The 21,105-nt window shown below is 49.9% G+C and overlaps 1 protein-coding gene and 1 long non-coding RNA gene across 43 annotated transcripts in view; one reads left to right on the plus strand and one right to left on the minus strand.

Annotated features, from left to right (window-relative positions):
• Window positions 1-17,208, minus strand: part of LOC116528160 — a 74,207-nt gene extending 56,999 nt beyond the window's left edge. The window contains exons 1-2 of the long non-coding RNA XR_004258892.1: window positions 17,045-17,208; window positions 15,452-16,847 (exon numbers count right to left, since the gene is read on the minus strand). This is a non-coding gene — a long non-coding RNA (uncharacterized LOC116528160). The remainder of the gene's footprint in view (window positions 1-15,451; window positions 16,848-17,044) is intronic.
• A 121-nt stretch (window positions 17,209-17,329) lies between these two features.
• CELF4 (CUGBP Elav-like family member 4) overlaps window positions 17,330-21,105 on the plus strand; it is a 325,793-nt gene continuing 322,017 nt past the window's right edge. For 8 of the 42 annotated variants that reach the window (XR_004258895.1, XR_004258896.1, XR_004258902.1 and 5 more), the window contains exon 1: window positions 17,340-18,027. Coding sequence is in view for 35 of the 42 variants with exons in the window: in XM_032245279.1 (XP_032101170.1) it covers window positions 17,742-18,027 (286 nt within the window). In the remaining 7 variants the exon portion in view is untranslated. Of the gene's footprint in view, window positions 18,028-21,105 lie in introns of all 42 variants that reach the window. The other 34 variants (XR_004258898.1, XR_004258899.1, XM_032245277.1 and 31 more) reach the window with 9 other exon arrangements.

A 21,105-nucleotide genomic window follows, 5' to 3' on the forward strand; every position in this document is an offset into this window, starting at 1 on the left:
AGGAATACAAGTCTTATATGAAAAAGCAAGATGAAACAGTACCTAAGCAAGAGACAGGTAATGTAAATTATTGACATGAATGTTGAAAAAACATAAAAGAAAAATCCAAACAAGTTGTGGATCATCAGAAAAGATGCATTTGAACAACCTTTCTTTCTCTGTAGAGTATACTCTTCAAGCTTCAGAAAAGTCCTGCATTAGTTGTCTTAGCGTGTCAGGTCCAGATGGCTCTCAGGGAGGGAGGAGATTCAGCATTAGGGCACCCAATCCTTTAGGTCTTTCATTTCCTCATGTATTCCCCAATTCATCAAATATTTATTGTTTACCATGTGCCAGGCCCCTGTGCAAGTGAGCAGACACAGTGTTAAGTGAGAGTGACATGGTCCTTATGAACTAGTGGGACTTATAATCTATTATATGAGAGGGTCTCTTTTTTTTTTTTTTTTTTTTTTTTTTGAGTCGGAGTTTCGCTCTTGTTACCCAGGCTGGAGTGCAATGGCGCGATCTCGGCTCACCACAACCTCCGCCTCCTGGGTTCAGGCAATTCTCCTGCCTCAGCCTCCTGAGTAGCTGGGATTACAGGCACGCGCCACCATGCCCAGCTAATTTTTTGTATTTTTAGTAGAGACGGGGTTTCACCATTTTGACCAGGATGGTCTCGATCTCTCGACCTCGTGATCCACCCGCCTTGGCCTCCCAAAGTGCTGGGATTACAGGCGTGAGCCACCACGCCCGGCCCAGAGAGGGTCTCTTTTACATTCAAGCTTCATACCTTCAAAGGATGGTTGATATTCGAGTGACTTAAATGACTAGACACAGAATGGATGATGGGGATGGAGGGGAAGTGGTACAGAGGCAGGATGAATGGCAGGAGGAAACCTTACTGGGAAAAAATACCAGTCAACATTTACAGCATTCCAAGGTTGAAAAGTCTAAGATGGGGCTGATGTGTTGGGGGGGCATGTATGACAGTCATGGGCAAGAAAAAAGGAAGCGGCTCTTGTCCAAGAAAGGGTGGCAAACAGGGTTCTGCATCAGGGTCAGCCCTCTCCCCCACCCTCAAGCTGAGACTTGGCATTGCTGCCATGGAAAGCAGAGCCAAGAAGTGAAAAAACAATGAAATGGGCCTGCCATCAATGAGGAAGCACCGTGCAATGCCAGCACTTGATTTGGAAAGTATTCATAAGGCTTTCTTGGCTAGGATATTTAAGACAAAAATAGAAATATTCTCATCAATGATTTATAAGATTGCTTTAGAAAGATGGGGCAGAACCCAGTATAACAAAGAGCAGAAAACCATACTCCACTTGTCACTGTGCTGGAGAGCATGGGTCAGGGGAGACAGAGCCATGAGAGGGCGTCTTTTGTTCCTGTCACAGAAATGAGAGCTAGGAAAAGTGACCAATTTCGCCAGTCTGACCCTCAGAACCACAGCCACTTTTTAGGCTCTTCCAGCTGCAATTTTATTCTTCCCTGGGGTTGAAACCTCCAGATAAGATATCTGAACATTGCATCTGTATTGAAGAGACTAGCAATAATATTAACAAATTAGCAGCCAATTAGATAGGAACATTAGAAAGCATCCTCTTCTGGATATAGCCCTTGGAGGAGGAGAAGACAAGGACCACAGAATGAAATAAGAACAGATTTAGAAAAAATAAACAAAAAAATGAGGGGGACAAAATCTTCTCACAATAAGGTAAGGTCATTTCACAGCTATGGGCTGAGTTTATTATATTCCTGGACTCTTCATTTTCATTTATGCACACATTGACTACAACACCCAGACTCTTCAATAGAAGTATATGGGAAGGGAATGGAAAAGGTATCTCACACCTGTACTGTTGCCAGCACCCCAGTTCCCAATACTACCTGCCTCCACCCAATCCTGCATGAAGCTCCCCAGCCAATCTTCCTAAACCCAAAATTTGATCAAGTCATCATCATACTGGGGACAAACTTTAACACCCTATTTCTCACAGCATCAAAATCCTACTCAGGCTGACATTTGAGGCTCTCCAGCCACCCGGAGAGACAATGAATATTTATTGTGTACACAGGGAGCCAAGCCCTAAAGATACAGAACTGAACAAGAAAGGCATAGTCGTACCCTCATGGGCCTTACAAACTACTGAGGTGGGAGGAGGTCAACAGTAATTAATTAAACAATTGCTATTAGGCAGATGACTATAAATAGCACTGCATACCTTAAGAGTCCACAATGGGTTACCTGTCTTAGTCTGGGCAGTCAGGCAAGTAAGTCCTCCTTGAAGCAGTGATGTTCAAGCAGAGAAGTGAAAACTGAGCAGGGATTAGTGAGCAAAAGAAAGAGGGAGAGGGTTCCAGGAAGGGGAACAGGGTGAGAGATATTGTGGATGGCCGTCAAACCGGATGGAAGCTGAGGGGGTGATGATGACAGCAGTAGGAGCCAGGGCAACCTGGAACCCAGGACAAGGGGAGGGAAGAGGCCACAGGAGAAGGGTCCAGAAGGGGTGGCAGATGGGACAGGGTGAGTGGTGAGCATCTGGGAAGACCAGGTCAGTGAGCTGAGCTCTATCCTGGAGGTAATGGGAAGCACGGAAGGCTTTTAAGGAGGAAACTGGCAAGACCAGATCTGCGTGTTAGGAAGGTCATTCTGTACACAGACTGAAGTGTATTTGGGGCAGGAAAGGGAGGGCCAATACAAAGAAACCAGTTAGCTGACTTTGGCAACAGTGTAAGAGAGAATGAGAAAGAGGTGAAAATATGGGAGAACCAATGGGATTTGCTGACCAAGGGCATCTCCAGGATGAGGAAGAGGATATGGTCAGGAGTGATGCATGTCCAGGCTGAGATAACTGGGTAAAGGATGGGGTCGCTAGCCAAGGCAGGGGCTTCTAGTGGGGGAGATTCTTTTTCTCATGAGAAAAGAGACATCCCAAATCTAGCATTCTTCTCCTGGAGCCCTCCAGAGGCTGGGAATGAGGAGCTGAAGCTCAGTAAGAAAGATTAGACATGTTCCCACGTGCAGAGGAGAACTGCTACCCTGTGCAAGTAAACAGGGGCCCTCAGAGATGGTGAAGCCTGCAAAGAAGAAAAGTTCAAAAATGGGCCACAGGTAACCCAGCATTTAAGGACTGCACAGAGAAAGAGGACCCAGTTGAGGGGACTGGTGGAAAGTAGTAAGTGAACAAAGAAAGAACAATGTACCCTAAAAGAAAATAAAGAGATTTCTGAGATAAAGTGATTAACAGCATTAAGATGAAGACTTAAAAAGTGGCCACTGGATTTGGCCAATAGGAAGCTACTGAGGACTTTCATAAAAATAATTCTGATAAAGTTGTGGGGTTGGGGGGTGAGGGGAGTAAAGGCCAGCTCTGAGTATTACAGAACAATGAGAAACAAAGAGGAAAAAGCAAGGGTAGCTATCTGTTTCCTGAATGGGCATTTTGGGAGGAACACATGACAACTGGAGTTTGTACAAGTGTCGGCTGTCATGTAAGGAGTGAGCTCTTCTTCGATGGAGATGGTTAAGCAAATTGGAGAAACAGGGATACTGGAAGATGGGTTCCTCCAATGACCAGCGGAGTAACAGAGAGGCCCTCGAAGGGCCATTCCAAATCCGAGATGTCATTGCTCTGTGGAAAACAAGATCTGTCAAAACTGTCATTTCCACAGAGCCTGTTTAGGATCGAGAGCCACACTTCATCATCAGGATGCCGGAATTAGAGGGGTAAGAGCAGGGGAGCATTTCCCTGGGCTTTTTGGATATGAAGCAAATAGCATTACACCTTCCCTAAAGGGAAGGAGGCTATGTGGCTTGGGCTAGAGAAAAGGATTCAGGAAGGAGAAGTACCAAGCAGGAAACCCCATTTCCTCCCCTAGGAGAAAGTCAGCTCCCCTTGGAGGGAGCCAGGGAAAGGGGATCTCACTGGAAAGAGACTGCATAACAATGGAGGCATCTGTCCTCCTTTCTCTTTGCTCTTCCCCAGGACTGAGGTAGTGCTCCCTTATGTTCCTGAATAATAGGGAAGCCAGGGAACTCGCTGTGCCTCCATTTCCCAACTCAGGGAGGAAGGAGGAGTCGTGGCATGGCCAGCTGCTGGGGCAGCCTTCCTGGGAGCTAGCCTTTCCACGGCCTGTGCCATCCTCAGCTGCCAGCCAGGACCACAGAGCAGAAGGAGAGGAGGATAGGAGGCACAAGAAGAGAGGAGGGGATGAAGAGAGGAAACAGCCATCCATTACCATTACCAGACAGTGAGTATGGATGTGCTTGTGTACGTGTGAGAAAGAGAGATCTACGTTCCCTATCTAACCCTGAACAAGTCACCTCCTCTCTCTGGACGTTGCCAAAGGTTTAAAATGAGAGAAGTAGATTAAAAAATACCTACAGTTCCTTCCAGGTTGAAAATCCTGTGTTTCTCAAATTCCATATCTGTATATATATAGCACCCCCAGAGGCCAAAAGCATTAGCAGCACAAAGAAAATAAACCCCAGTGAAGAAGACGTGCTCTCACACGTGTCGCTGACAAACACGTGCATGCTGCACGCGCGTACACACACACACAGAGGAAGGAGGGTGCTGTGTTGAAGGGCGTGCCTATACGTGATGACAGTGGCTACAGCATCTACACATAAAACTTGTCTGATCAGTTTATAGTCACATCTTTTCTACACACTAGTAAATGCTTAATCTTGACTAACCTAAATATTTGACAAATGAATCCTTTTGGATTGTCAAGCTCTCTAAGTAGCTAAGAATTTACTTTTCAAATGATTAAAACCAGTTTAAAAAGTCACCCCAGAGGAAAATACTTAATTTGGGTTTTGGTTTGGGGGTGTAGGGGTTTGGGATTTCATTTGTATTACAAATGTCTTAAGCACATTTAGCGCTCGGTGGCACTGGTTGTTTTCTGCTATTTTAGCCATGGTGCCAAGCATGGTTCTGGGCTGACTCACGGAGTGAATGAGCTATAGGACAGTCCTCCAGTCTCCATGTGTCTGTAGGAGGGGACATAGTAGCGAACAGAGTGCAGAGGCTGCCTTGATCTGGGGAGGATGAGGGCAGAGCAAGCCTCCTGCTGCACCCCAGCCAGCCAGTCCTCCCATCTCAGAGCTGAACCTTAAGCAGTGAAGGTCGGGGGAGGAGAAAACAGGCACATTTCAAACAAAGCTGAAAGCTGTGAAGACTGGGCTCCACCTCCTGTTTGGGTGGCTCTGGGCTACCTGGGGCCACTACCCAGAGGAGTAGAAGCAGAGTGGGTCTAGGCAGAAAGATGCATTTAAACAGATTCATCCCCTTTCTCTCCCTGTCCATCCTAGCTGCCTGCGGTACAGGAGAGTTCCAGAAGTGATTGATGTGGGATGCACGGGAAGAAAGCTGGAAGCCAGGGTGTGCCCCAGGCCCCCTCCCTGAAAGGGTTGTAGGAAGGTTCGGGGGACCAGAGGATACTTGCAAGCACAGTGGCCACCTGGGGCCTGGTGGGCCGGGCTCTAGGGCTACCCAGGAGCCAGACAGTGGTGGTCACATGCCACAGAGCCCACCGAGGCCCCAGAGGACAGTCTGAGGGCAGCTCAAGGCCTCTCTCCCACCCAGGATGTATGTGTTTCCCCTACCTCAAATGCCATCTCAGCTAGAGGGGAGAGGAGGAAAACCTCTGAAGATGGGAGATTTGCCCATACAAGACTAGTTTGCCCTGAAAAGAGGGTGAGTTACCTTTAACTAGCAGGTCTGAAGTCTTCCTCTCCCCTTGGCATGGGTGTGACCTAGGCCAGGGAAGTAAATGGCAGTTAGAGAAAATGAAGTCCACTGCGGAGTGGAAGTGGGTGCTGCAGGGGGGCAGCTGGTGTGGCAAGTGCTGGCCCCTCTCCCCATCTGCACTGCCCCCAGCAGAGGACCCCTGCTCAGCCTCGTCCTGAGAGGTCCCACCTCAGGGCTAAAGGCCAGGGATCCAACTGACAGGGGCATTTCCAGTCCAAGAAACAGAACAGAGCAAGCAGAGCTGCCAGAGCATCCTGGCCCACTGAGGGAGCAGTGCAGTGCAGGTGAGGCAGGAGACAGGGCCCTCTGCCTCCCTCAGCTCCAAGTTAGGGAGGGCTCCCCAGCCTCCCCTGGTGGCACAGAAGAGGGAAGGAGGCCCCACACAGCCCTGCGGCAGTTCACCTTCGGCAGTTCACCTTCGGGTCAGCCTCTGACTTAACTTGTAAGACTCGAGGGACCAGAGAAGGCCCCAGGCTGCCTCAACACTGATTCCCAACAAAGGCTTCTTGTTGAGAATCTGTTTGCAAGACAAAGAACCAAAAAATGCAAGCAGCAGTGAGGAACTTTCAGGCAAAGAGTGAGTGAGCCCAGAAAGGGAAAGGGTGTCTCCTGTGAGCTGGGTTGGGGAAGCATTGGCCTGGGGCCTGGACAAGAGGCTGGGCTCACCAGACACTGGATTGTGGTTCTACTCCCTCTTTGCTGACAGCCTAGAGCCCAGTGTGACTGCCAATGGAGGACCTTCCAGACACAGTGTCCTTCAGAACCTCCCTTGGCCCACAGCCTCCTGGTTGCTCCGGTCTGTCCATCCAGCAGACTCCAGGCTTCATTTATCACAGGCCCTGGTGGTCCCCTGGCCCCAAGGCCCATCCTAGCCACTGTACTCTAGACCATGTGCACACACACTCACTGACGAGGACAACCATCCTCCATTAGGGTCTAGATACCCTCTTTTGTCCCTGATCATTTAATTATTAGATTCAGAGTGACACGAAAATACACCCTCAGATTTCACCATCTCCCAATGATAGCAAAGAACATGCACTTATTTTTACAGCCTAGAAATCTTTTATCATCACCATCATCATCCTCACCACCATCAGGGCTAGGTGGTACCACAGAGATAACTCAAATGTTTACCAACAGATGGGCGAGGTCCCTTGTCTGGAGCGGTGAGGACCAGGCTCTAGTAGAGATGTTCATGAGAATGTGAGTCTAAGCTAAGGAGGTGAGAGCCTGAATAACAGCAAAGGCTCAGCTTTATCCAATTTGCATATTGATAGTTTAGGAATCAAATGCCGGGAGAGCTCAGCATGGGAACTTATGTTCTTCCCTCACTGAACCAAGGGAACCTCGCATACTCAAGGGCTGTATGGGTTCACAGCCAGAGAGGCCAGGGTTGCTGTGGTGCTGGAGCTGGCTTTCCAAGAAAGGTGGCACCCAGCAGCCCCACCAAGATGGGTAGGACTTGACAGGAAGACAGGAAACAGCATATCATCAGCCTTAAATATGTGGGCCATGGAAACAGCCAATTGGATTTTGTATTTTCACTGTCATTTTCTGGCTAGGTGACCCTAAGAAAGAAACTTAACCTCTCTGATCTTTAGTAGTCTGGTATGTGAAAAGCCAATGCCTCCCGTATAAGGAAGCAGAGAAGAAGTCAGCTGGGAAAGGGACTGGCCTGTAGTAATCAGTAAAATGGACACACAAGGTAAAGGATAAATAAAGGCAGAGGCTGAAATGAGAGTAGCTCGTGATTAGAGGCAGGACATACAGGAAGAGCCCAGAGGGCCAGGCCCCAGCAAGGTGTGCTCCCGGGCTGGATGAGGCTGTGGCTAGAAAGGGCTGTCTCTGAGGCCCCATCTCCTAGGAGGCTGCAGCCTGGGAGGTGGTGGCCCTGCCAAGGCATTGTCAGCCTAGCCCTGTCAAGGGCTTTCTTTCCATTGGCCATGACTCTGACAGGGAAATCAGCAGGCCGGCGGTGCGGGCCTGGGCAGCGCAGCAGACAAGGCTCTGGGGACAGCTTAAGTGGACAATAATTGCAGGTTATTATATACCGGGCTGCAGCCAAAAGCCAGGCAGCTATTAAGTGTGATTGGGAGAAATAATCCAGAGGAAGAGGATGGATGAGAGCGCCAGGCCGCTTTCTCTGTGCCAGGGCTGCTCTGAGGCTGGGGGCTATGCAGAGACAGGGTCAGGGACAGGGTGGGTGGGGAAAGGAGCTTATTCACAGCATAAGCATCCTGCACTCTGAGAAGAAGTCCATCCTCACTCCTCCCCAGAAGGTATGCAGAGCAAGGATATGGTCCCTATCTCACGAGTCAGGGAATGAGGTCCAGAAAGGGGAAGCAGTGACCCAGGACACATGGCAAGTCTTGGATGAGTCTCTTCAGAGCCCAGATGGAGCCCCTTTTTCTGTTCAGTGTCCAAACACAGAACCCACTCTCCTGAGGCAGGAAATACCTCAGCAGGGCAGCCTTGATGTTGAGCAGGGAGTGCCACAGAACTGAGACTGGAAGCAGAGATCAAGACCCGAAGGGGGCACAGATCCCATCACATTGCTGCCTGCCCAGCAGACAGGATGATGTGAAAAGACTAAAAATCAGAGGAGGGGCAGGGTTATGACAATAGGGTTATTTCTCAGAGCTTTATCTATTCATCAGATACCTAAGAAGAATTTTATGCACATTTTATAGATGAGGATACGGAAGCCAACAGCAGTGGCATGGCTTGTCCAGGGCAGGGTGGTGATGTCCAGACCAGCTCTTGCTGGTCTAGGGACCCACATACCCCATCCCAGGTCTGCCTATTAGAGAAGATCTTGGCAGAGGTGACCCTTACCCTGCCCTCTGCCACCAGCCTGGGAGGACTTGTGGTTTTATCCTTGTTAGCCAGGTTTCCCATTTCTTCAGGAGGAGAGGGGGTTCTTTTTGGGGACCAAAAAAGATTGGACTGACCCCCACAGTGTAATGCTGCCTTTAATGATGTGTGGATCACACATCCCTAACCTCCTACCCTCACACCCTCAGATCTTTCAAGCCCACAACTCATTTTGGAAACAAGAAGGCAGCACCCTAGTCCCAGATACACAAAGACCATGGGCTTCTTCAAGGAGATTCCCAAAGACCAAACCATGCCCTTCATTATGGAGATTGCCCCACAGGGATGAAAACATTAATGGAGGGGATATGTATCATGCGTTGGTGGTGGTCAGCCCTGACTCCTACAAACACAGCACCTCAGCAGACATCCAGGAGTGTCACCTAAAAGGCTCAGGGCCATCGCAGGTTCTGACAGGCTGTCCCTCCCTCCTGGGATCAACTCTCTGACCCAGCACCCCCAGAGCCACAGCCTAGATTCAGCCTGGCCCAGTGACCCTGCTTTGGGTCACACGAGAGTAGAAACCTGGCGCAGGGAGGGATCAATTACACTGTGACTCAGCGAGAGGGCACAGGGCCAGGGAGTGAGTCACAGCAGCATGCCCACCCTCCCTGGCAGGAAGGTGGGGGGATGCAGGCCTGCGTGGGAGCCTCCCTGTGTCTGGGTGTGGAGGTGTGTGGGTACAGGCTCCCCTGATAATGGAGGTAGGGGATACTAGGTGTATACCACAGGGTGAGCGCCCCCCTGAGCCTGAATGCAGGTGTGCATCAGGAAGCTGTGGCATTCAAAGAAACGTTTTCCCCATGTCAGGGGCTCCTCTCTGACATGGGCTTCTCTTCCTCAAACCCCCACACAACTTTGCACCCAACTGGAGATGTCACCCACTTGCTGTAATGTGAAAGGGGCCAAACTAGCTTCCCTCATTTCCCTAACAACATTGGGAGAGCCACTGAGAAGAAATCCCAAATGTCGTATTTCTTAGAACATCTCCGTGTTACAATCTATTACACACATTCCAAAGTTATTTTCTGCAACAGCTTATACCTGGAGACAGTTCATTTAATGAATACACGCAATCATAACTAACATTTATTGGACATCTACCATGTAGCTGGCTCTATGTATGTACTACCTCTTCTATTCATCACGACAATCACATGCACTGTTATACTCAACCCATGTTTCTGATGAGAAAACTGAGGCCCTGAGAGCATGACTTACATGGCTTGTAAGTTAAAGATCTGTCTTTCAAAGTCCAAACTCTTTCTAAAAACAATGCATGCACCTATGCACGTATGTATATAAATAGTACAGTAACTTAAGTCTGATACTTTTAGCAATAAATGTCCAGTTGTATTTATACACTGTATTTCTTTATACTCTTTGAACAAAATTTATATTAATGTTATCTTTTTAATAAGACACCAGAATGTATATATACAACTTTCCACGTACACTTTGGAAGACTTTAAACTTACTAAAAGACTGCCATCTGGAAATTCTTGCAGAGGGGATGGGCGGGCGGTGACGATTTTCTTGAAAACTCTGGCAACTTAAATATTCCTAATGGCAGCAAATTCTCATCCTTTGAGAACAGAAATGATTTATGGAAAATGGGCCCAATATGGTGACCCTCCCCCTCAGCATATGTGTGTTGGGGGTCAGAGGAGTGATTTCTCCCCTTGCATCCTTCCTAAATACCCAGGCATCTTCTTTGTCCTGGTATTGTACCATTGATTACCCTCTTCTGTATCAGCCACTCAGCATATGGTCATTGCGACCCCACCCTGAGCCCTTCCTAAGAGCTGGCCCTACTGCAAACCTCCCATCCAAGGCCACCTGCCACCCTTGGAACACAGGCCTAGATCCTTCCATAGCTGCAGCCCCCTAGTTGACTATGCCTGTGCATCCTCCATCCTCAGCCTCTCCCTCCCTCTCCCCAGGCCATGAAGTCAAACACTCAGCTCCCAGGTGAGTGACCAGGAGGGTCCACCCAGCTGGGGGAGTCCGAGATCTCCAGACAACAGCTCTTTAAAGATCCGGCATGATGCAAAGGTCCTACAGTCTCACCTTCCAGAGACTCTGTCCAATTGGTGTCCCCCTGGCCTCACCCAGCCACCTCACTCCTTCATGTCACCTGCACAGCCTACAGGCATTGCATTATCTGAAGGATTGTGTGGGAGCCTGGAGGCAGTGGGGAATGTTAGGATTAGAGAGAGCCCAGGTAGAAGCTGTCGATCTCATGGCATTATCAGAGAAATCGTGGCCCTGCTGAAGTGACGTTTACCCATAGCATTGTGTGTGTAATAAATACAACTTCCTATTCCAGTTTCCAAAGAGAGCCCAGTGCCTGAAAACCTCAGGGCTCATGTACAATAAATTAACATAATTAAAAACTAATTAGTAAAACATCACAATTAAAAGGACTTGCTGAGGCAACACCTCTCAGGTAAGAAGAAGGGACCGCCAGAGTGCTGGCAGCTAGTACACACAGCAGGTTCTGAGAAGAGGCTGTGATGCAGGACTTGCCCTCCCGAAAGGCTTCCTTCCCCAAGGAGTACCTTGAGAACAGTGGCTCAGCTTATAAGGACACCCACAGCACGTCCAACTCAGACCTGGACACCAAGCACAGCCCCAGCCAGAGGTAGATGCCCCTCCTCCTCTGTAGGACGTAGGAAGGGGCTTTAGCAGGACCCCAGCCCCCAGTAGCCTGTGACACTCTGATAATATTAGCTGGCCAGACATTGATCTAGGCACTTTACCTACATTTACTCATTTAATCTTCATAACACCTCTATGAGGTAGTTTTTATTTCTCTTTTTATTTTACAAATGAGGAAACTGAGCCACAAACAAATTAAACAACCTGCCCAAGGTCATAGAGCTAACCAGTGGGAGAGGCAGGACTTGAAGCCAAGGAGTCTGGTTCCAGAGCATAGGCTCTGCCAGCTTCACCTAAATGCAGCTGAAGCCACATGCTTGTGCTGGATGGAGCACTGACCTTTAAAAAAAAAAAAAAGTCGGTTCTTTGGGGAAGATAAGGAGTAAATTTCTAACCCCTCAGTGCAATTAAGTTCATCAAATTTATCTACATCCTTCTATAGCTCATTTAGATCCCAAATCCCCACTCTGTCACCTTAATTTTTACATGAAAACTGATTAGTCAACCTCACAGACATGTCACTGTCATCTTTTTTGGATGTGATCTGAGGAAGGAAAGGAGGGTAGAAGAAAGGGACCCAGTCTCCACTTGACAGAAGAGAAAGCTGAGGCCCAGGAGAGTGATGAGTCAGGTCCCCACTGCCAAGTTCTGGCTCTCCTGGCCACACCACACAGGATGCCCCTGTCTGTGACTCTGGGGTAACTTAATTCTGCCTCTCATGCTGCCTCTACATTTCCTGCCTGTCCTCAGCACCATGAGGCAAAGCCCCGGGGTTGGCATGGAAGCCTGGAAAAGGAGCTGACCACAGACTCCCAAAACAATTCCCTGCCAGAGCCAGAGCTGCCCTCACAAGACCAAGGTAGTATGTCCCTGAGGCTCAGCCAGCAAGAGACCCTTCTTCTGCCAATCCTGGCATCTGTCTGAGCCCTGGAGATAGTTCAGTCCTTCTAGGGAGCCCCTGTGTTTCCCAGACACACAGCATTCTCCCTCCAATGGGTTTCCTTCATGCCCAGACCTGCTGTGAGCTCAGAACAGGACAGGAGATCCTTCAATTGTCTACTAGGGTAGCAGGAGGCTGCCAATATTAACTAAAAGGCAGTAGGGATGGTTTTTCTCTCCCTCTCTTACTCCAATTATTGTTCTTTATATCACTGAACCTTGAAGTATTCCAAGTCAGAGACGCCCTGGGTTTGTGGAGAAGACCATACTGCTGAGGCTGCCTGCAAAGCCCCATCTTGCCTGTCAAACTGATAACCACATGGGAGCCTGCTCTTTCTGGCTGTCATGCAAGAATTCAGAGCCCATCACTCACTCCAGGCCTGGCAACTCCAAACACCACTTCAACCTGAAAGGCCACCTCTTTCCTTTCTTCCCGAGCTGAAACACCCCTTCCCACAGGGCCAGCAGGGCCCTCTCCTCCAGAAGGCCTTTCCTGAGAGCCACAGCCCACACAAGCTCCACCTTCTCTGGAGGCCCATAGCCCACACAGCCTGCCCTTTTCACTCTGCCCCTCGGTTGAATCGTGCCCTTGGTGGTCACTCAGCTCTGAGTCCATTTCTTTTCCCAAACAGCACATGGGCACTATGCAGAGTACAGGGGAGTCTCCCTTCCTGCAGCCTGCCCTCACTGCCCTCTGCAGGTCTGGACAGAGCAGTTGCTCCACAGAGATGTTTAATTGGAGGTCTTGTCTGTTAAGGAGCCCAATGTAGATCTCAGCTGTTTTCAGCACGGTCTCAACATAACCTTGGAACCCTTCCTGCTTTTTTCCCCTTCTAGTTTTAAATCCCCAGCATTGCCCAGCTCGCCACCAATCTGGCTCCCTCTGCATCCTGCCTTCTTCACTGCCTCTTTCCTTAAGGCTCCTACCCCATCACAGATTATCACAGGCAACTTGGATTGTTTTCTATTTTCTCCAATGTGGAACTCCTCAGGCCTGGAAGACATTTAACCATCTGTTGCCATTTGCTGTTCTGGGGCTTTTCACTTGGTATGACTTTGGCCTAACTAGACAGTGAGTTCTTTTGCAGGTTTGTCCTTTCTCGGCTGCTTCCAGAGGGAGATCAGAAAGAATGGATGAATGCAAGAATGACTGAGTGAAGCAGTCAAGCAGTGCAGACCCCAGGAAGCTGAACTGCTGGGGGTCTTCTAAATACCTGTTCTAAAAGTGTCCACCTGGGGTCCTGCAGCTTCCCATCCTTAGAGCCCACTTGAATATAATGTTGACACCACTCCCCAAGTCAGATTAGCCATTAGTGTCTATCAACTACATCTTAAGCACCTACTGTGTGCCCATCACTGCCAGAAGGAGTTGCAGAGAAGGAGAAGAGACCAGATTACTGGGTCCTTGCCCTCCACGAGCTCACAATCGAGGTGGAAAGAGAAGATTCACAGGCAGGGGAGCCAAAGTAGGCCTGAGGTTGTACAGCAGTGGCCAGGGCTGCTGGTTTAGTGAGTGTCAGAGAGGAGAGAGTGACCAGTGGCTCAGCTGGAGGGAAGCTGGAGGGCTCCCTCCCCTCCTTGAGGAAGGAGAGGAGAAACAAAAGGAAGAGGGGGAAGAGCAGGTACTGGCAAGGCCTGAGTAGCTAGCCCACTTGAACTTAATTCCCCATAGGACTTTCTAACACCCCCAAAGATGAATCAGCAACAAAACATAAACACCAAACCCAGAAAGAAAACGAGAAGCAATTGTTCCAGCTCCGCTTCCATTTTCCAGCCTTCTCCCTCTCTCTCAGTGGATGAAATAATTGTGGCCGTGAAGTGGCACTTGGAGGGAAAGTTTTAAATCTGCTTAAATGTCACGGTGAGTAATACTTTGCCCCATCTTTCTCTAATTACATTTCTCTTTGATGATCTAAGGTTAAAAAATTTTTTTAACTCAAGTCTTCCTAGAATATCAAGGGTGAGGATACCAAAGAGCTAACCTAATCATGTTTCATACTATTTTCTCAGGGGTCCTGCTCTTTTATTGCATGAGTCTGAGACACCTGTTATTTTATCCCCAAAACTCTGCTATGGAGGCAAGGTAGGAGCCTAAAAGATCCAGCTCTGCACCTTTAAGAGACTGATGCCTCGACAGAAGCTGCTTCTGCTGTTTACACTGGGTAGCTCATTTAGACAGGACTTAGCGTCCTGGGGCAGAAGCTGGGAGGGAGGACATTTCACCATATACCTGTCAGAAAGATGAGAGGTGAGGGCTGTGCCACCTGCTAAGGGGAGATAACCCAAATCCAAAATAAGCCATCATCAGGTGGAAGAGAGGAGAGAGTGGGGATCTCTAAGGAAGAAGGAGCTCTCCACAGCTTTGAGTCCATGAGTGGAGAGACACGAGAGGGGCCATGGTGCACGGGGCAGAGGAGCAGTCCTGGAGGGAACTGGCATTGCAGAGAATGGAGGAGTCTTCACAGCATCTGAAGCAGCCCATGCCCCCTTTCAACAGCAAGCCCACTCCCTGACTCACTCCTGCCCAAGGAATGCTTTTACTTATGTATTGGCTATTATTAATAACATGAATAATTAAACCCCTGTGAATAATTTACTTGGACCTGGGGGTGGCTTCGGTGGTGGCAGGAAAAGGATGGTGAACTTCAGTGGCTCTACCCTGAGCAGTTCCCTTCTTTTCCAGCTGCCTTTAGCTGGCCCCCTTCCCTTTCCATCGGGCTTTGCTTTCAGGGGTTGGGGGCGGCAAGGAGAGAAAGAGAGACCTCAAGCAGAATTTACTCTCCTGAACTCCGATGGCAGAAAACACATGCCACTCAGCTGTTGGAGCCATGCAGCAGCACCACAGGATGATATTGGAGGAGATATCTTGGACAGTTAATAGCCTCTGCTGATGTGCCCTAGGGGACTGGGAGGAGGAGGTCTCAGCCTGGTAGGGACACACACACACACATGCAGTGTGGATATACGCAGGGTCTGTGCACAGACCTAAGCTGCATCCACACAAGCAGGCACACACCGCCAAACCACACAAACAAACTCTCCAAGTGCTTAGCAGGGACATGCCCCCCTTATAAGGGGACTTCACAGGCACACCAAATACACAACCACCAAATGGCAGAGGCTGTATATGTGAGTTTCTGTTCGAGTCCATCTACTTGGTCGATTCTTAGACCAACATATAATACTGGATAACGTAAGACAGGGAAACCAAGTGACGAATTAACTATACTTACACCCGATTCCAGCAAGCAAAGGCAGGAGAAGCTAAAATGAAAGGATGAAGTTCCACAGTTCTAAAAATCATACTTGCTCTTTGGTTTGGGCCCGGGATCCTCAGAGAGAGGCGTCCTGAGCCGACTCGAGGCCTGGGGCTGAGAACCTCGGGCCTCCGGGCCTCCTTCCGTGCTGGAGAGCTCCGTATTGTGCTTGTACCAAATGGGTTTGGCCTGGGTTTTCAGGCAGCTGGGGTCTCATTTCTTTAATTAAAATTGCAAACATATCCTCTAGTAACGTAATGTAATCCGAGGGCTAGAAAAGAGAAACCCTGAAACCCGAGGGCCCGCGCGGCTTAGGCCAGCCGCTCCGCTCCGCCCCGCCGCCCCAGCTCCCAGTCCCGCAGCCCGCGGGGGAGCGGGCGCGTTATTTTAATTTGCCAGGCTTCTGAAGCGAAGAGGCTGCCCTGAAAAAAGCGAACGTGAGAGAGGACGGGGTGCAGGTAAACATCATTAACGTGAAAATATGCTACCCCAGCCAAGTTCACCACCAGTATTTGCCCCCAGAGGCGGGGCTGCTCCGACCCCGCTCCCGGCTCCGCGCCTGCCACTCCCTCTCCCGCGCAGCCGAGATGCCAGCCCCGGGAGGCCTGGCGGGGAGTCCGGCGGGGTCCAGACGGGGCGGCTGGACCCCCGGTTTCCCACGGTAGGAGCGACTCCGCCTCGTACCTCGGGAGCTGTAGGTGCCGGAAACGAAACCCGCGGGGGCAGCGCACGCCGCGCGAGTCTCGGTCCGGCTGCAACCCAGATAGCTATTCGGGGGCTTTCTTTTGATGGTGATTTTAAAAAAATTATTCTATTTGAACCCGTAAAGCAGACGAGGGCAACATCAAGCAGTCCCCCGCGCTGGCTCAGCGGCCACCGCGCCCAGCGCCTTCCTCCCCCTCCAGCGGGCGAGCAGCCTGGGGCGCCGGACTCCTACCTTCCTCCCGCCAGTCGCCGGCGGACCAGCCACGCTCTCCCGGGCGGGGGAGGCTGCCCGGGACGGAGACCCCCACCTTCCGCCTTCGGAGGCGGGCTGGGGTGGGGGTTGGACCCCGAGTCTCTACTCCCGGTACTTCTGCCCCTCGCCGCTGCCCGACCGCTCCCAGCCCCATCCTGGCAGGTGGCTCGGGTGGCGGTAGATGCCGGGCGGGAGGGAGCTGTGGGGCTGCTCTGGCAGGTTGGGGGTGCAAGAAGGAAAAAAAGCAGAGAAAGAGACACACACAGAGAGACTGGGAGAGCGCGCGCGCGAGAGAGAGCTCTTGTCTACAGATTTATCCACATAATATATATTTATGTAGCTTTTTTTCTCTCGACACTGATGAATGTGCGCTCGGATTCCCGGGCGGACTCCAAGCCGGCTCGCTTTTCTAGTCTAAATAAATAAATAAATAAATGGAGCCAGATGGAAGAAAAAAGCGCCCATTCCACCTCCGCCGCCGCCCCGCCCGCCATCCCTGCCTTTGCTTCGCCCGCCTGGCGCCCTAATAGAGCGTAGCTTGGTGGACAACGTCCCCCTACATACCCACACGAAAATAAAAATCACTGTTTTTAAAATACAAAAAGTTGCACCTGCTGCTATTACAAAAAGAACCCTCAAAAGGCAGAGAGAGGAGGCCGTTTGCCCAGCGCCTCGCAGACACTCGCTCCCCGCGGCCGCCGGGCCCGGAATCTCAGCGCCTCCCAAAGAGCCATGCGCCTGACGCTATTTATAGCCGGGGGCCGTCTCGGACTGTACCACCGCCACCGCGCGGGGCCGCCGACGGGGGAGGCGCGGTGGGGCCGGCGCCGCCCCACGCCGCCCTGCCCCCGGCCGCCGCCCGCCGCGGCGCGGGCCCCCACAGCGCGCCCATTCCCGGCCCCCCGCGCCTTCCTCCGCGCGCGCACACTCGCCGCCCCCACCCCTGGTCTGGCTGGGAACTTGAACTGGTCCAGCCTGTTTAAACGGAAAGGACAGAGATCCTGTCCAATGTAAAAAAAAAAAAAAAAAAAAAAAAAACAGATCAGACAGAGAGAGGAGAGAGAGAGAGAGAGAGAGAGGAAGGGAGGGGGGGAGAGCAGAGAGAGAGCGCGAGCGCGAGCGAGCGAGAGAAGAGGAGAAAGAGAGAGAGCAGAGAGCGAGCGGAGAGCGAGGTGTAGAGAAACCGAGGGGGAGAGAACCCGAGTGTGTGTATGCGTGTGCGTGTGTGAGAGCGAGCGAGGGAGCGAGCGAGCGAGAGGAGCGAGAGAGTGCGAGCGAGAAAGAATAAAAGGAAAGAAGATTTTCTCTATGTATATAAAGATGGCCACGTTAGCAAACGGACAGGCTGACAACGCGAGCCTCAGTACCAACGGGCTCGGCAGCAGCCCGGGCAGTGCCGGGCACATGAACGGATTAAGCCACAGCCCGGGGAACCCGTCGACCATTCCCATGAAGGACCACGATGCCATCAAGCTGTTCATTGGGCAGATCCCCCGCAACCTGGATGAGAAGGACCTCAAGCCCCTCTTCGAGGAGTTTGGAAAAATCTACGAGCTTACGGTTCTGAAGGACAGGTTCACAGGCATGCACAAAGGTGAGTGCACCTTTCCCTCCCAACTTTGCTGGGGAGCAGGAGCGGGCGGCGGGCCGACTGGCCGGCTGGCGACAGACGAGCGGCGGACGGAGCGAGAGGAAGCCTCGGGCGGGCGCCGTAGAGGGAGGCGCTCGGGCAGCGGAGACCAGAGCTGGGGTGCGTGGGGAGCTGTTCGCTGGGGCAAGGCTGGGTTTTGGGCGAGGTGCTGATAGGAACGATGCTGTGGAGAGAGCAGCGGGCGCCGATGAAGAGAAAGAGAGAGGGGATCGAGGAGGAGATGAGGCTTGGGATTTTGGGTACAGCGACTTGAAAGATTGGGTTGGGGAAGGCTGCACCGGTCGAGCCCAGGACGCTGAACAGACTGACTCGCGGGCGCCTGGCCGGCCGGGGACCTAGGGTGCTGTCCATCGCCGTGGTGCTGAAAATACTAAGGGAGACGGTCTCCTCATCCTTTGCTCCCGGCCAGAGTAGCAGGAGCGCAGCCGTCTAAAAGGGAGAGAGGTGACAAATTCGAAGAGATATTTTTATTTAAATGTAACGGTAAACTCTCCCTGTCGAGCTGTGTGCCTCAATAATCTGATTGTGGTGTGAGTGGTGCTGTGTGTTGGGGGTGGGAGGTGGATGTTTGAAGGAACCAGTGATAAAACCTAAGGCAAGAATTAGCAAGGAACCAGCCAGCCCCCTGGGTGGAGTGGAGGGTCTGGCAAGCCTGGATAGTCCCCTTCCCAGGAAAGCGGGGCTTTGGGGAAAAAATATGTGTGTGCAAGATTGGCGTTTTGAAAGGTGTACCCTAATTTATCCCAAACTCACCATGCAGAGAGCTTTATAGTACATTATTTCTCCCTTGAAGAGATCATTGCCAGTGAGTGCTTGGGGGAGGGGGAGACAGAATAATCAAAGAATTAAAACCCAGCAACTTTTTAGGAAAGTGGTCATGGGAATTGTCTGCAGCCTGGCTGTTTTCTCCTTGTTTTATTATCTTTAAAGCAGAGCCCCAAACGTGTTCAGTTGTAGAATGTGTGTGGGTGGCTGGTGGGTGACGAAATTAGCCCAGTGCTCCGCTTCCTAACAGTAATGTATAGGCTGTGCAGCGGGGATAAATCGGTGCTGGAGCTTTGTGGGCAAGTTAAATGCTTTCTGGGAGAGATTGATCGCCAGACAGGGAAGGAGCACGGGGCTAAGCAAGTTGTAGGGGATGTGTATGGATGTTCCGTTTTTAATAAACAGTAGTGTGGAGAGCCGCCGAAGATGCTGTTACAGCTGGTGGTTTTAAAGATGAAAACACACACGCACACCCACCCCCACATAGAGAGCAGCCTCATCCTTGGCCACAAATGAGCTATGGACACAGCTGATCCTCCAGCACATTAGGTGCAGAGCGCGGAGCTGTCTGGCTCTCTAAGCAGCAGCGATTTTCACTATCACAACCACCCTCTTTCTCCAGCCCTCCCTTCGTTCGAATACTAAACAGAGCTCCAAACTCTTCATAGTTGGAGTCCCAGAGAGCAGTTTTTATTGGCTTTAGCATCTTCCAGCTTGCCTGCTGAGGAGTAAATCTTAAAGTTAATGGCATGTTGAGTAGCACAAAAACACAGCAGAATGGAAATATACTGGATTTGTTGGGGTGGGGTGAGGGTGGGGGCTGTAATGGAGAGAGAAACCAACCTTTATCCAATATGGAGAAAATGTCTGTCTGTTCAAAAGAGAGACTGGAAAGGTGGAATGGGGAGGAAGCCTTCAAAATGATATTCGAAGAAAAAAAACACTTTCTTTTTCCCCCTTCCCTCTCAAGTCAACCATATCTTTGTAGTTTTTCCCCTTCCAATCAAGCTTCCTAGAAGCTAATCAAGGTTTGTATCAAACCTTTGTTATTCTGAATGTCCTCATTTTTAAAAATAGTAATAATAAAAATTTTGGAAGCATAGGTAGGGAAGTCTTTTGCCCATCTTAATGATCAGTTTTTGTGGTGATTTAAGATTTTAAAGTTAAAAAAATTAGAACCCACTAAAGGCAAAAGACAGTTGTGAGGAGCTGGGCTTCACATGGAATCTGGATTAAAGCACTTTACTTGCTTCTTCATTTCCAATGAAGATAAACTTTAACGATATTCCTTGGTTTCTTTTCTACAATCCCTGATATCATCACTTTGTTTCTGATGTAATTTGAACTCTCTCATATAATAGCAAAGAAGTAGAATTTTCATCATTTACATTAGGGAGGTAGAGAAGGTTATGATTATATCTATATAATATATATAGATAATACATATATTACATATGTGTCCCTCTGACCAGAATTCCTAGAACAAACAAAACTTCATTTTCTAAATAATTTCTCCCCTAAACTGTCTCAGTCAGTGGCAAGCAGGCCCGGTGGCTCCGGCATACTGGATTCCTCGTTGTCGCAGCTCACCCTTCAGAGCCCAAGCATATATTTTTCTCAGTGAAACTTCCTACCTCTCCATCCTTCTGATTTTTTTTTTAATTGAGGTTGGGCCACAATGTCCCTAACAGTTCTTGGAAGCTCTCAGAGAGCTGAATAAATAAGACAGTTTCCAAGGTCTGGTTTATTCAGTCCTAGAAGAGTTTAAACTCCTTCTTCAGTGATGCAGCCTGATTTATTAGCTAATCCTGATAAAATAAGCCTCCGGCCACCTTAAAAAATTACTCGCTTGCCATTGGTGATTAATTACTGTTAAGTCAAAAAGCATGATGAGGCTTGAGGAATTAGGGTTGCATTTGGTTTCTAGATTTCCCCATCTCTAAATTGACAACATAAGGCTAGAGATAGAATCATGCCTTTGTTAAGCCTGGTTTCAGGGCATATTTGTGGCTCTTGTTCTCCCCTTCTTGAATTTCTAACTTCTAATGAATCGTATGGGATAAAATTGAGAGACACAGAACACTGGCCTCCAGTTTGGATGTCATGTGTATGTTATAGGGAAAAAAAAAAAAAAGAAAGAAAGAAGGAAAAGAAAAATAAGTAAAATAACATGGGGAGAAATGCCAGATGTAGGTGACAGGGGAGGGGGATGGAGGCAGCAAACCACATTGCCATGTGTGTACCTATGCAACAATC

This window comes from Sapajus apella, unplaced genomic scaffold (assembly GCF_009761245.1).
Source record: "Sapajus apella isolate SASKATOON/1434 unplaced genomic scaffold, GSC_monkey_1.0 scaffold57, whole genome shotgun sequence".
In the NCBI taxonomy this organism is placed as follows: Eukaryota; Metazoa; Chordata; class Mammalia; order Primates; family Cebidae; genus Sapajus; species Sapajus apella.